The sequence below is a fragment of the Nicotiana tabacum genome, chromosome 9 (assembly GCF_000715075.1).
Source record: "Nicotiana tabacum cultivar K326 chromosome 9, ASM71507v2, whole genome shotgun sequence".
Lineage (NCBI taxonomy): Eukaryota > Viridiplantae > Streptophyta > Magnoliopsida > Solanales > Solanaceae > Nicotiana > Nicotiana tabacum.
The window spans coordinates 124,311,246-124,326,204 of record NC_134088.1 but is presented as its reverse complement, the minus strand read 5'-3'; the positions used below and the strand labels follow the sequence as shown (position 1 = coordinate 124,326,204).

At 34.0% G+C, this 14,959-nt stretch overlaps 2 protein-coding genes across 2 annotated transcripts; one reads left to right on the top strand and one right to left on the bottom strand.

Moving 5' to 3' along the window:
• Positions 1-4,079: 4,079 nt before the first annotated feature.
• On the top strand, positions 4,080-5,303 carry LOC107823062 (uncharacterized). The gene is made up of 2 exons (XM_016649659.2): positions 4,080-4,764; positions 5,084-5,303. The coding sequence occupies exons 1-2, from the start codon at positions 4,204-4,206 to the stop codon at positions 5,120-5,122; spliced, it is 600 nt and encodes a 199-aa protein (XP_016505145.2). The 5' UTR covers positions 4,080-4,203; the 3' UTR covers positions 5,123-5,303.
• Positions 5,304-6,400: 1,097 nt separating this feature from the next.
• Positions 6,401-12,573, bottom strand: LOC107823061 (delta(12)-acyl-lipid-desaturase-like). The gene is given in 2 exon segments (NM_001326113.1): positions 6,401-7,832; positions 12,551-12,573. A coding segment is annotated over 1 exon segment (1,152 nt). The 5' UTR covers positions 7,803-7,832; positions 12,551-12,573; the 3' UTR covers positions 6,401-6,650.
• Positions 12,574-14,959: the final 2,386 nt, after the last annotated feature.

The following is a 14,959-nucleotide window of genomic DNA, read 5'->3' as shown; positions in this document are numbered from 1 at the left end:
TCCTAAAACATTTATAATATCATGCACGTGCGTGTAAATGTCGTATCATGCATAGGTATAGGTGCACATATCATCATCAAGCCTCTGAGGGCATCCCATTATATCATCTCGGCCACTGTGGGCAAAATCATCAACATATACCAGCTGATCAGGTGGTGGTGCGTATATAACGCCTTAACTTTTTTCCATATCCCATATACATATAATATACGCGTATATAACGCCTTCTGGTCATGGGTCAATGTACATGTATAAATGCATGAAATGCAATAGAAATATGTTAATAAGATTTCTCGAATATCATAAAATCAATATGCCTTTCGGACGAACTTTATCAAATACGTATTTTTCTGAGACCCATGAATGGAGGATATAATAATAATTTATATGGGATCAAGAATATAGACACCTCTAGTATTTCTATGAATAGAGTCATTTATGAACGTTGCGTATTTTGCTCGTTTCGTTTGTATCATTTGGATCATGCCAAAAGAAAAAAAGGATAGCCATAACATATCTCAAGTCGTCAATGCAACTCAACAACAAGCTTATGATAACTAGAGCGCCAACCCTATAGCAAAGAAATACGTGTACAATTTAGATGGCGGTAGTATATTACGTATCTCAAACGATAACTCGATTCTAAAATAAAACAGGCAGCATTTCCCCTGATTTTATTGCTCCCTCAAGACTACTATAGGCGAGATACAAACATAATACAATCAGCAACTCAAAACCAACCTAATTACAATCCGGGACCTTCAATACAACAAAACCCCCAAATATACTATAATACACCCAATCAACAAATTATCAATTAGCTTGCAACTACAACGACGAGCGACCAACCTACTACCATACCACATGTGGCATTCTACACACCATTTTTATCCTTCCAAATTCCATAAATCAGCAACACAATAGACAGCCCAAAATCAACACAAAACAGCCCACAAAACAGTCCACTACAAATTAAATAACTCGAACTTCTGGCTTCCGATCACCGTTTTGTGAGGTCTAACTATTAGGAAACGAATTTATCAACTTTTTTTGATATTTTAAAGGTTAAATACAGAAATTAGGAATTTTAATTAACTATTAAATACATTTCAAAACTCAAACTACAAAGAAAAAAGAGGCGATATAGCAATACTTACGTCGTAGGGATCGTTTTAATGTTATCTGCTTCTTGATTTCGTATCCAGATGATAGTCTTGTTTGAAGTAATATTAGAGAGCTCAAGGACCGTTTATGGTGTCCTCTGGTCATATGCTATGTAAAAATGAAGAGAGAGAGAGAGAGAGAGAGAGCTGAGTTAAAGAAAATGTATTAACTTTTGAAAAGTCAAAAGGTGCTAGCTTGGCACCCTCTGATTCGCCCATCTTCCGATACTTATATCATTTTATCCGGATATCGTATAAATAAACGGTTAAAAACATTGGAAACTAAATTCCAAGACCTTCAATTTGGTATATAATATGTCCCAAAAAGACCTCATATAGCATACGAAATTTATTTCTCAAAAAGCTCTATTATAGGGCAAATTCTTAGTCGGTTTTTTTGCAACTTTAATCCAATTTTTCCAAACTTTATGTATTTTGTCCAACCATCATATATAGTCATATTATGATATTAAACGCATTTAAATTAAGACTAACAAGTCTCATATTCATTATACGTCACCTTCGGACGTACAGGGTGTAACATACTCATACTACACCCTGCACTTCGTGTGCAGATCCAGGTATTCCCGGTTATAGCGGGTGTTGATTCTCTCGCACAGCTGATTTTAAGGAGATTCTGAGGTAGCTGCCGTATTTCACAGATCTTGCCTCTCCTTCCTTATCTCCTTATTTACAGTATTTGGTCTCAGACTGTTATGGACCGTATTTTCTAGATTTGTATTCATATTAGATGCTCATGTACTCAGTGACACCAGGTTTTGGGAGTGGTTGTATCGGTAATTATAAGATTTGTGGATTTTATTGAAATATTATATTTTCAAACTTAAGAGAAATTGTGGTTTATTGAGATTTTCGGCTTGCCTAGTATTGAGATAGGCACCATCACGACGGGTGAGATTTTGGGTCGTGATAGCTAGTGGAAAAGTTGCTTTATCTAACTATGACTCGACCGGATATAAGCTACACAGTATAGAACTTGAGTCAATTTATGCACAGGCCAAAGAAGTCACATATGGAAGGGGCTCTAAGGGTGGTGAGGTGTCTGAAGAATGCACCTGGATTGGGAATACTATTGTCATCCAAACCATCATCAGAGCTTACAGTTTATTGTGATGCAGATTGGGCAACTTGCTCTATGACAAGGAGATCAGTAGGTGGTTTTATGGTCAAGATAGGAGACTTCTTGATTTTCTGGTAATCGAAGAAGCAAAACACAGTATCTAGGAGCTCTGCAGAGGCTGAATATAGGAGCATGGCAAATGCAATTATAGAAATAGTATGGCTTACTGGACTATATGAAGAACTGGGAATGTAACTGAAGCTGCCAGTGAAACTGTTTTGTGATAGCAAGGCAACACTTCAAATTGCTGCTAATCCTATATACCATGAGCGAACGAAACACATAGAGGTTGTTTGTCATTTTACTAGGGAGAAGATTCAAGAAGACCTTATATGTACAGAACATGTGCCCACAAACTTGCAGCTGGCTGATATCTTAACCAAAGGGCTAGGGAAGGCACAACATGAAGTTTTGTTATCCAAGCTGGAAATGTTCAACCTGTTTACATTACATAGCTTGAGGGGGAGTGTTGAAGGTGTCACGCGAGTAGAGTGACAACTGAATCCTTGCCGTTGAAGGATTAGTTAGAAGTAGTTGTTAATTAACTAATTAGAAATGGTTAGGTCGGTTATACAGTATATAAATACATGTACAGTGTATTATTTCAACATAATACTGAAAGTTCATTTCCTCTCCTTTCTTCTCTGTTTCTTCTCAGTCGTGTGAAGCTTTCACAGAAGCATTCATGGCAGAAGCTCAACATCTTTCTCTTTATTTAATATAGTGACAAATAAAAGTAAAAATGCATTTTTAGTATAGTGGACAAGTAAAAGTAAACGGAAGGGATATAACTAATTGCTCATAATAAGTAAAATTAGTTACTGAAAATAAGATATACTAGTACTTATTAAACAGAAATAAATTATATTACTACAAAAACAAAAAAATCATTTAACTATCTATATATTTAAGTTCAATTTAATTAATTAGAGGCGCTAAGTGAAAAAAATGCAAACTATTAGAATGAAATATACTCGTACTTATCTGCGTATGGAATGTGATTAGTTGAGTATCCTAGTTAAGTAGTTATGCTCAATAGGGAAGCAGAGAATGTTTAAATTATTAGATATTTAAGTGAAGCAAATAGTAACGTCAAATTTCTTTATAACCTCATAATGATTAAACTATTAAATATTTATTTTAATACTACTTAATAAACAATGCAATTTATTCTTATTTGAATTTTGTTGTTTTGTTGTTTGAAAAGTTGAGAAAAACAACTTTTTCATGGTATCCGTTTTATTTTACGAGCTAGTTTAATTTTTACTGACTTCGTTAGGATAATTTAATTAGCTCATGGTGTCCATTTTACGTTATACATAAATCTTTTCATTTCAAATTTGTCTAAACTATTTGACATTATTTTATTTGTATATAACTTCTACAACTAAAGAGCACAAATTCAAATGTGACTAAAATTTCAATTATTATTTTTATATTTTCTAATATATTCAAACTTCATGCAAGTAGAATGCAACATAAAAATATAATGGACCCAAATAACCGTCCACCTAATCTGTTAAACTAAAAATAGCTAGCGGATGTATATGTATATATATATTCACGTATAATATATGTATAACTGTGCATAATCAATATATAATTTATATATACCGACTAGAAAAAATAAACAATAAATTTGACCGGCTATTTGTGTAATAATAAAACTATCAAACATTATCCAAATGTACTGGTAACTGGCCCATTTTGAAATGAACGGATGCAACTTGTTTTCATGTGATATATGTCATAATACAGTCACTCATTTACTAACTAAAGGGAGCAGAATATCACAGCTAACTAATTTACTCAAATCCTACTTTCATAGCAAGTCTAATAATGTCTATATATAGATAGCTCATATCTCTTCACTGTATAATACAAACCATTCAGTGAAAAATGGCAGCCATGAACAATATGCTCATGATGTTAATGGTGGCTGCAATTTTGTTTTGTAGCCACCAACAAGTGGCCACGGCGAGAGAAGTGGTTGTGGCAGATGACAGGAATGAGTTACAACTGCTTTGGCCATGGGAAATTCCCTGTTATCTGACATGGCCATTTCCGTGGCCACCACCACCGCCATGGCCATGCCCTCCTCCACGACCACGTCCACGTCCACGTCCACGACCATGCCCTAGCCCTCCTCCACCACCACGGCCACGACCATGCCCTAGCCCTCCTCCGCCACCACAACCACGACCACGACCATCTCCTCCACCACCTCCACCACCATCCCCACCCCCTCCCGCCCCGAGTTCGAGCTGCTCGGCTAGTGACAAAGCAAAGGTTAAGAAGTGCATGTTCAACACACCTTCAATTGATGAATGCTGCCCAACATTCAAGAGCATACTTGGAACTAGTTGCCCTTGCTATAAATATGCAGAGGATTTGGATAATCAAGTGTTAATCACTCTTGAAGCTTATTGTGATGTTGATAGCCCTTGCAAGGGTGTTCAAGTAAGTTAAAAAACCCTTCTATCATTTTTATATTTTTATATGTCGTTTAAGATTTTGACACATTTTTAATAGCATTAATCATGAAGTGAATTTGACTAAATTACCCTTACTTTTTCCATAAATGAGTGATAAATGATTGTACGTCTTCTTCGAACATTAATTGGGATAAAAAACTAGTTTTCTAAAACACATACACAAATTGTGAGCTTTTGCATTTCAAACAGTTCATTGTTTTCTTTTATTTTTCTAATTGGTGAAGTAGTTCTTAGTTTAAGAATATATACAGTGCCTAATGCAGCATTATGTTAATTAATTTCAGGTGATTAAGATGTCCAAGGAGGAGGAGGAGGAAAAGTAAAAATAAAGTTTTAATGTTTAATTCCAGATCATGTATTAGTAGATGATTTGCTATTAATTATCCTTTATGTTGAAAGTCTCTATGTAATGTTTTAAGTCTTCCTTGGGTTTCAGCAATAATTTGGCATATCTGTCAAAAATCCTAATTAGTACTAATGATAAAAATATTATAATACATAAAATCTCTCATCTTGTAGTGTCCGTTCGTCAAATCTTGTTTATTTTTTCCTGATTCCTTAGAATGTTGATCTAATTCTATTTGGAAAAATCATGATTTACAGTCAAATTTGGAATATATCTTACTATATTTTATTTTTTTGAATATTAATTTTTTTCGGTAAAAGTTAACTATAAGCATCGGCTAACTCTGTGCTAGCTGCCGCGGATTTAGAGCAGTTTTTGTGTTCAACTGAATATATTGCATTTGCCTTAAACTATGTTACATATGAAAAAAAAAACATAAACATATAATAATAAGATCAAACTGAGCATGTTGAACTAATTCTAAATTCTAAATTCACTTCGATTTAGCACCAAAATCGCGACGATTCAAGTTGAATTTAAGCCCATCCTTCATGGATAGAATTAATGGTGACAAAATGATAAAAATTAAGTTCCATCAGTTTTATCAACTAAAAAATGAGTTAGATAGTGAACTTTGAAAAATGGGTGAAATATGGCTAGGATCCATATTATCCACTTAATAAATTAATACATAATGGATAATTAATTGGTTTAATTTTTACATTTGCAAAACTCAAAATAGGATTCCTTAAATTTGAGATGCTAGAAATTATAGAAAAAGTAATCACATCAAAAATAAAATCATACTCATATTATTCATCGGTTAACTCATTTGACCGTCCATATCCGAACCGCCCCAACCGTTTGGATTTAGCGGGCTGCTATCAGAAGAATGATGACCATTTTGATAAAGCATATGGTCATGAATCCAACTGTTGATGTCATTTATTCGAATTTAAAAGCTAGCCCACTTTTAAAAATAGCCCCATTCTTATTAAACTACCCAGTTTGTACATATTGTCAATTTTTTAAAAAAACAAGCCCACTAGAAATGTCTATTAGCATTGTCATATAACCAAATACTAATGGAAGATCATAGATCTTTTCAACCTGTTATAATCCCATTGCACATTTTGAAATACTAGTAAAATATGAAATTGCAGAATTCTGTTTCAAAGTTCAAACTGAGAAAAGAAAAAAAAAACTTTACTAAATATAGACACACACAAAAATTCAGTACCATTTAGACAGCTCATTTTAGTCTTCACAAAGACATAATTTAGAACTGGTAGTTCATTACATAAAGGTTACACACTAAAGGGAGATGGAGGATGCATTTTGTTCCTCTATTTTTTATCCCAGTTTCATCAAACATAAACCTCCCTTACTAACAAGTACAAAACACTAGCTAATATTAACTTAAATTCAGAATACTTACTTAGACAGAGACCAAACATTACCAAAGACCAATTCCAAATTCAAAGCAAGCAGTTCTTTTCTCAAGTTCAGAGTTTGTTTTTGTACCAGAAAACACCTTTGCCTTGAGATGCTTCATCTTTCTCCACATAGATACACTCTTTAGCTTCTCTCCACATTGCTTTGAAAACTGGGGTTCCATCAAATTGGTAGTAGTCTCCGAGTAATGGCTTGACTGCCTTCGTTGCCTCCATCGCGTTGTAGTGTGGCATTGTCGAGAACAGATGGTGCACGACGTGAGTATCGGTGATGTTGTGGAAGACCTTGTTTAGAATGCCATAGTCTCTGTCGACGGTTGCCAAAGCTCCCCTTAGCCAATCCCACTCGGATGAATCGTAGTGAGGCAATGACGGGTGAGTGTGCTGCAAGTAAGTGATCAAGACAAGGAAGCCGTTCACGATTAGGAGGGGTACACCATACATACACACAAGCCAAGCTAGCCCTTTTACCAAAGCAATACGATATAGCAGATAACCTGCTCCAAGAACTCCAGCATCAGAAAGGAAGATCTGTAGCCTCTCGCGGTCATTGTAGATTGGGCCGTAAGGGTCATAATGACATGCGAAGCGATCATAATGTCGGCCAGAGACATTGAAAGCCAAGTACAATGGCCAGCCAAGAGTGAGGGTGACTGTAAGTGACATAACCCGGCCTGGTGGATTGTTCAAGTACTTCGAATACCATCCGAGTTGTGATTTCGGCTTAGGCACAAAGACCTCATCACGCTCGAGCGAGCCAGTGTTGGAGTGGTGGCGACGATGACTATATTTCCAAGAGAAGTAAGGCACCATCAGAGCAGAGTGGAGGATAAGCCCGACAGTGTCATCGACCCACTGGTAGTCACTAAAGGCATGGTGGCCACATTCGTGCGCAATGACCCAAATACCAGTGCAAACGCATCCCTGACAAATCCAGTAAATAGGCCATGCAAGGTAGCAATACGGGGACGGGAGGAGGTGGAAGTAAGTGATGGCAATGTAGTAGAAGACGGACACCAGTATAAGGTCATACACAACATAGGAGAATGAACGAACGAGAGACCGCTGAAAGCAGTGAGGTGGGATGGCCTTCTTGATATCACCAACTGTGAAAGGTGGCTTTGAGGTTGGTACCTTTTCAAGAGGATTCTTCTTTTCGCCAGTCTTGCCGGTTACAACAGACATATTACCACCAGCTCCCATTTTCGCTTCCTTGCCTCGTCAATCCCAAACCTGTAAAAATGTACATTACTCTTGCTTCACTTGAGAGTTCGTCGACTATTATCTTGATATAAGAAAATCAATAAGTAAACAGAAAAATGAATCAAAGAATAATTAAACATCTGAAAAAACTAGACTAAAACATCACTGACCAAAAGAAGTGTGGTCCCTTAATCTATCCACCCCACAATCAATAAAGTCAAGAACCAAATCAGACATGAAAGGTCTTAATTTAGAGATCAAACTATCATTGGCAGAGAAGAAGTACCAAATCAACAATTCAATCTTCTGACAGAAACATGAGGTCTATAGCAGCTAGGGTCCACATAAAATTCCAAAACAGAAATGTGAGGCCAGAAATTGCCACTCATTATAACTCAAATACAGAAATATAAAGAAGGCTAATACATCAAAAGAGTCACATTATGCACAGACACACAATCCTAATACAGCACATTACAGCTATTCCTAATAAATGCCCAAATCAAAGTCATTATCACCACAAATTTTCATGGACCATATAACTAAGGTTGCAAAGATCAGCAAATATGTAGATTATAGCCAAGTGCAGAGTGCCTAAACCAAAGGGCAGCCCGGTGCACAAGTCATCCCGCATTCATGCGGGATCCAAGGGGAGTGATGTAGACGCACCACTGCTCGAACACGAAGGTACAACAAAATATTGAATAACTGATAATCAGACAGCAAACCACTTATACCGGATGGGGAAAACCTGAATGAATTGAAACTTTTTCATGGGAAAGGAATGTTTCATCATTTGTATATTAGGTAATGTGTTTGCATATACACACATACACAAGAAAATTGACAACAAAAAGATGGAGTCAACCATTCATTTTTCATCACTTGAACTAGAAGTAGATTGTACCTAATGCCTAAAGGATATTAGACCAGTGTCCACATCTAAACAACTTGACAAGAAGTAGATTAGTAAGAGTTTCCTCCAAAAAAAAAAAAAAAAAAACACATGCATAAACTCAGTTGACATCTCACCAAACTTTCACACTAGCTGTAGGCCAATAATTGCTATTTTTATCAAATTCAACATATCATTAGATTAAGCAATTTCTAAAACATACTCAGATCTCTCAACCAGTCAAAATACAACAACTAGCGACTATTTTAAGACTATTTAGTAACTTGATTAAGTTTCTATAATTACAATTAGAGTTTGCTTTTTCTGAAATAACTTCTATATGTAACTTCCATTACTACACGTTATTGTACTCATTCCAGTTCCTTCAAATTCAAAACAATGCAACAGTGATGTGATAACATCTACTATACAACTAATTAAAGAAGAAAAAATAGGCTGGTGCAACTCAACAATAATGACGGTTATTGACTTTAAGCTAGGACCATTGGACCTTCATTCTATTAATTAAAAGGTAAACCATTAATAACATCCGCCAACCAGCCAATTAAACTAGACAGCAACAGCAATTAAAAAGTACAGCACTACTGCAGAGCATTAATTTTCTAGTTATAAATCACTTCTCACATCCACCTCTAGAGGAAATCATATCACAGACCACCACAAAAACAACATATCCAGTAATATCGATAGAGAGGCTGTTTCCAATAGAAACTCGGCTCAGGAGTAAATCATATCACAGAAGATTTTATTAAAATCTGTGCCACATATGGTTGTTATACACTCGTGTATATGCCTTTACAGAGCTGAAGAGAGAGAATAGATAAGTCTTTTGTGGCAAGTAGAAATAGAGTTACTCAAAGAAGATCTCAAAGAGTACAAAATTAACATTTTTATTCCGTGTCTCTCGTTTGTTTGAGTGTAGTGTGCACGCAGACCTTACCCCTTACTTTAGGAAAGTAGAGAAGTTATTTCCGATAGTCCCGGTGTGCACACATACCTTATCCCACCCCTACCTTAGGAAAGTACCTATGTGCACATATACTTACCCCACCCCTATCTTAGAAAAGTTGAGAAACTGTTTTCGATAGATCCTCGGCTCAATGAACAAATACCTTTATACCAATTAACCAAAAATGGTACTATCTAGCCTAGAATTCCTTCTTCTTTTTCAAAGAGAGAATGTAAAATTGCCAACTCACAAATCCGAGGAGAGACAAAATACACTGTACCGGAGCATCTGCGCCGCGACACCGGGAGATAGCAGTACCAAGTGGAATAGTATAGGTCCATGCAAGCTAACCCAACCCCCACCTTGAATAAAAAGTGAAGGAAAAAAAAAACTAACTAGCAAAAAAAATCTCCCAACCATTCAACTTAGGGGCCGTTTGGCCACAAAAAAAATTCACTTTTCTCGAAAAATTCACTTCACTTTTTTCGAAAAATTCAGTATTTGGCCATAAAATTTTTAATTTTTTCACTTGAAGATGAATTTTTGAAATTTTTTGAAATTATAAAAAAACTCCAAAAAACTGTTTTTCAAAACTTTCAATTCAGTTCACTCACAAAAATTCAAAAACAGCTCAAAATTGTATTCATGTCCAAACACAATTCTAATTTTCAAACACCATTTTCACTTGGAATTTTTGTTCTTTTTTTTTTCCGAAAATTTTACAATTCTTATGTACAACCGCCCACTTAGAGAACCACTCAATAGTAGATCTTGACTATTCAACGGAGTAGTACTTGACAATTCCTATTTACTCTCAATAGTCATGTCCCCATCTGACATATAAGATCAGTACAGAATCTCTAAAAACTTTGGGTGGCTGTACATCTATGTTAGGCAATCATGTGAACTGATTACTGAAAATGGGTACATTGAATCTAATCAAGTACAATTTTATTTCTCAATTTTTTTTTTAAATGTATAATTATTTTCCAGATTATACGCATTAATAATAACAATGATTTTCATAAAAGTTACTCCCTCTATTTCAATTTCAATTAGTTAGTTTGACACGACACGAAATTTAAGGGAAAAAAAAAGGGCTTTTGAAACTTGTGATTTTAAAAGTTTAATGGTTGAAAGCTTTGTGAGGCCATGACATTTGTGTGGCTATAAAAGCTTCACGCTAAGGGTAAAATGGGTAAAATGAAGAACTTAAAGTTAAATTATTTTCAATTATAGAAATGTATATTTTTTTTGAACGGACGAATTAGGAAAGCGTGTCATCTACATTAAAACATAGGAAGTAATGTTTTTAGAAAAATTGATAATCCAAAGTAGAAAATCAAAACCATTTTTCAATCCTCTTTAGAAAAAGAAATTCAAAATCTTAAAGGAAAAGACTTGTGAGGTCAGCAAAAGTATAGCCCGTTTGGCCAAGCTTCTCACGAGAAAAAAAAAATACTTTTTTTCCCTAACTTGAGGTGTTTGACCAAGTTTTTTTGAAAAAAAAAAAATATTTTTGGAAAAGTAGAAGCAGAAAAAAATAGTTTTTTTCCAAAAGCAGAAGCAGTTTTGATATTTCTTCTTACCAAAAATATCTTTAACAAAATATAGTATATACCAAAATAACCGTTAAACCTAATACTTAGGATATTAATGTATAAATATTTCTTATTATTTTTAAGATAGCTTTCTAATTATAGTGACTTTAGAGGTGAATGCTTTTATATTTGTTGAATGATTTTTAATATATTTAACTTATATTAAAAGAATTAAGTACTTTTAAATTTTATTTTTATATTTTACTTAAATAAAATGAAAAGATTTAATTATTGCATGTAGTAACAAATTTTTAAGACTATTTATTTACTTATAATATTAAGTATTAAGCAAATCTATTCACGTTTTTATTTGTAATTTAATACTTAAAAGCAATTTATGAAAAGCTTGGTCAAACACAAATTATTGCTCAAAAGTATTTTTTTAAAGTAAATAGCGAAACACAAACTACTTCCTCTCCAAATGTATTTTTTTCAAAATAAGTCATTTTCTCCTGTTATAAGAATCACTTTTTTTGGTCATGATGGAAAAGTAGAATTGTCAAAATCAGAAAGCCCCACATAATGATTTGAACAAATCAAATCGAAATTAAAAAAAAATGACAAACACAACAATAAAAAAAGACTGATATAAACAAAGATTGATTTGGCCGGTAGCCGCCACCTAAAAAGATTAAAAAATTCATCTTTTTACACCACTTTTCAAATTCTCACATTAAACATGCTCCGAAATATCAAAATTTGAGAAAAATCTCTACTTACCGCTCTCAAGCAAAAACAAAACCCATAAAAATACAAATCATCCAAAAATCATGCATGCAAATTCTATAGTTCTGGATTAAAAAAACTAAAATAAACCCAGAAAATTACCTACCACAAAAAGGTTTTAAAAAAATATATATATATTCTCTAAAGATGGCTCATGCATGCAAAAATTCACCCACAAAAACAGAAATCAAAGGCTTTTGTGACAAATTTAAATATGTGACTCTGTACCTGTAAAGTCTAAAAAGAAACCTCAACTCTTAATTAGAAGTCTCGGGTTCAAAAGTCTCTCCTTTAACAAGCCTTACGTAGCGCAAATCTAAATTAATTAGAGGAATCCAGATTTAGCTCGAATACAGATTAATCAGAGTCCAGGCAGGTACCAAACATGGGAAATCAAGGGAAAACTAAAGAGAAACCCATTACAGATCTGGCCAAGAAAAACTCAATGCAGCTAAAATCAATCAAAAAACTCATAACAAATCAAGAATCATCAAATTTAAAAAAGGAAGAAAGAATGCAGGTGAAAACAATGGAGATAATTGGAGGAAAAAATTACCTCTTTAGCCTTCACCCACCCCCACTCTCTCTCTCTCTCTCTTTTTCTCTCAGTGAAAGAGAAGAGGCTAATTTTTTTTTGGGTATTTGAGAAAAAATGGGATTCACAAAAAGGGAGTTGTGTATATATATAGTAGGCGATATAAGGGGAGGATCCTGCGACGGTCCTTCTTCCTTACATGCATGCTTAAACGTAACAAGCTCTCGAGGTGTCTACGTGTCATTATTTCATTGGTAGTTTGACACGTCATTCGATATCTTGGTCTTTTAAGTACAACAAAGATGGCATATTTGGAGATCTGATTTTTTTATTTGTTCTTGATACCCTTATATATATTCAACTATTGCACTTCGACTCACATCGTTTTGTCTTGTTATTAATTAGCCCCCTAATTTTTCTCAATATTAGTTCTATTTTTTTTACAATATGAATTAATTGACCCGATTAAATCATATTTGCGTTACGTAAAACCCCTTTTATTCTTTCGCAAATCATTGCAAAAAGAAAGGAGTTCGGACTATGAAAGTTAAATTACCTAATTTTCTAGCTTAATTCAAGCATCAATTTTTAAAATTAATTTTACATATTTATTACATAAAAAGCATTACTCCATAAGTTACGACTTAAAATGACTAAAAATATATGAAAACATATAATAAGAAATATTCAAACTCTCGAATAGTAATAATGTCATAAAATGAAGAAATAAAATATGACCATGTATAACCACATCATTTGAATATCTCTTTATTATGAAATGAATTCCTCCTTGCTCTTAACTTTTTGATAGCAAATATTTGGTAGGACAAGTTAATCCGAAAATCTTGTTGCACGAATATATAGCAACATGGAAGGAAGCATAGTTATATTTGTAAAGCTATGAGTTTAATCTACAGTTTGTTATAATTATAATAAATTTTTATTTACATAAATTTATGTTATCGTCGAAAGTTATTGGTTCAATTGAATCCATAGTGATGAAGATATCATTGTCGTTTCACCACATCATATGTAGATAACAATCGTAATTGTTTTGGAATTAAAAAGATCAAGGTACAAGTCACAATCCTAAGATTTAAAACAATAAGGTCACAAATTGAGCAAATTTCCATAAGTTAAGGGGGTACAAAAGCAACTAATTCAGACTTTTAGATGGAAAAAGAAATGTAGTGTGTGACAAAGAGAGTTTGCATGTGAGTAAGAAAAGGCCAAAAGTTATTTGGGGATGAAAATGGCCATTAGTGGGAAAGAAGTGTCCACCTGACTGCCTTGTAATATGTGAAGCACTGAGAAAAGAGTTTGAATATTAGTTAGAATATTTTGTCTCCAGCTAAGTATCTTCTCTTTGGATTTGTCTCCTCCACACATAAGTTAAAAGGAAATGAAAATTTCGTGGAATTATTTTAGTATTATGTAACACTTATCTAATTTGGCAAGTTGTTTGATTCCTCTAATCTCAAATATTTTATTACTGATTTAGAAAAAAAAAATTATTTTCTTATATATAAAAAATAAAAATAAAAATAAAAAGCAGTCTGATAGGTAGGCTCGGAATCACTGGACGAGTAACAACTTGTTTGGATGATTGTTACCTGTTGTATTGTATCGTATTGTTACTTTAAATACGATGTTTGTTTTGGTTGTTACTTAAATTTTATTGTATTGTATTGTTAAATCCGTCGTTATGTAACGATGAAATGTGCCACTTTATGTAACGATCGATTTGGTGTGGTTGCATCGTTATCCTGTCTTTTTCTCTCATCTCACCCTTCATTATTATTAAATAATTTTATCATTTACCCTACCTTTTTATATAATAAACATAATTTTTCTTTATAATATTGCAAGTTTATTCTTTATATTGCTGGTGTGTGATATCATGAAACAACAACAAACGATACAATCTATCCAAACATTGTATTCATCAAATGATACAGTACAATATAATACGATACATTATGAAACGATGCGTAACAATCATCCAAATTAGCTGTAAGTTGTCCTGGAGAAGTTTTGTCAAAAATAGCTGGAATGGCTCACACGCGCCGGAAAAGTTACTGTAGCTCGTCGGAACCCTAGTTCTAGCGGCGCGTGGAGGCGCGTGACTTTCTGCCTGAGAGATTGACTGGGGTTTTGTCGTCTTACTTTTCTGAAGAAGATGGTAGTGTTGGTTTTCGCACAACACTTACCGATGAGGAGATAACACAAAGTAATGTTGAGTCGTCAACATGAAAAACGCACGGTGACTGACTTTTCTATTTTGATGGGATTGGAATTTGTGGGGTTTGGTCGCACAAGGGTTTCATATTTTATTTCTTATTTAGCAAATTTTATTATTTTCTTATAATCCATAAGCAGCTCGATGTAGAAATTATCTTGTATTTACGCAAGTCCATCAAAATTTAAAGT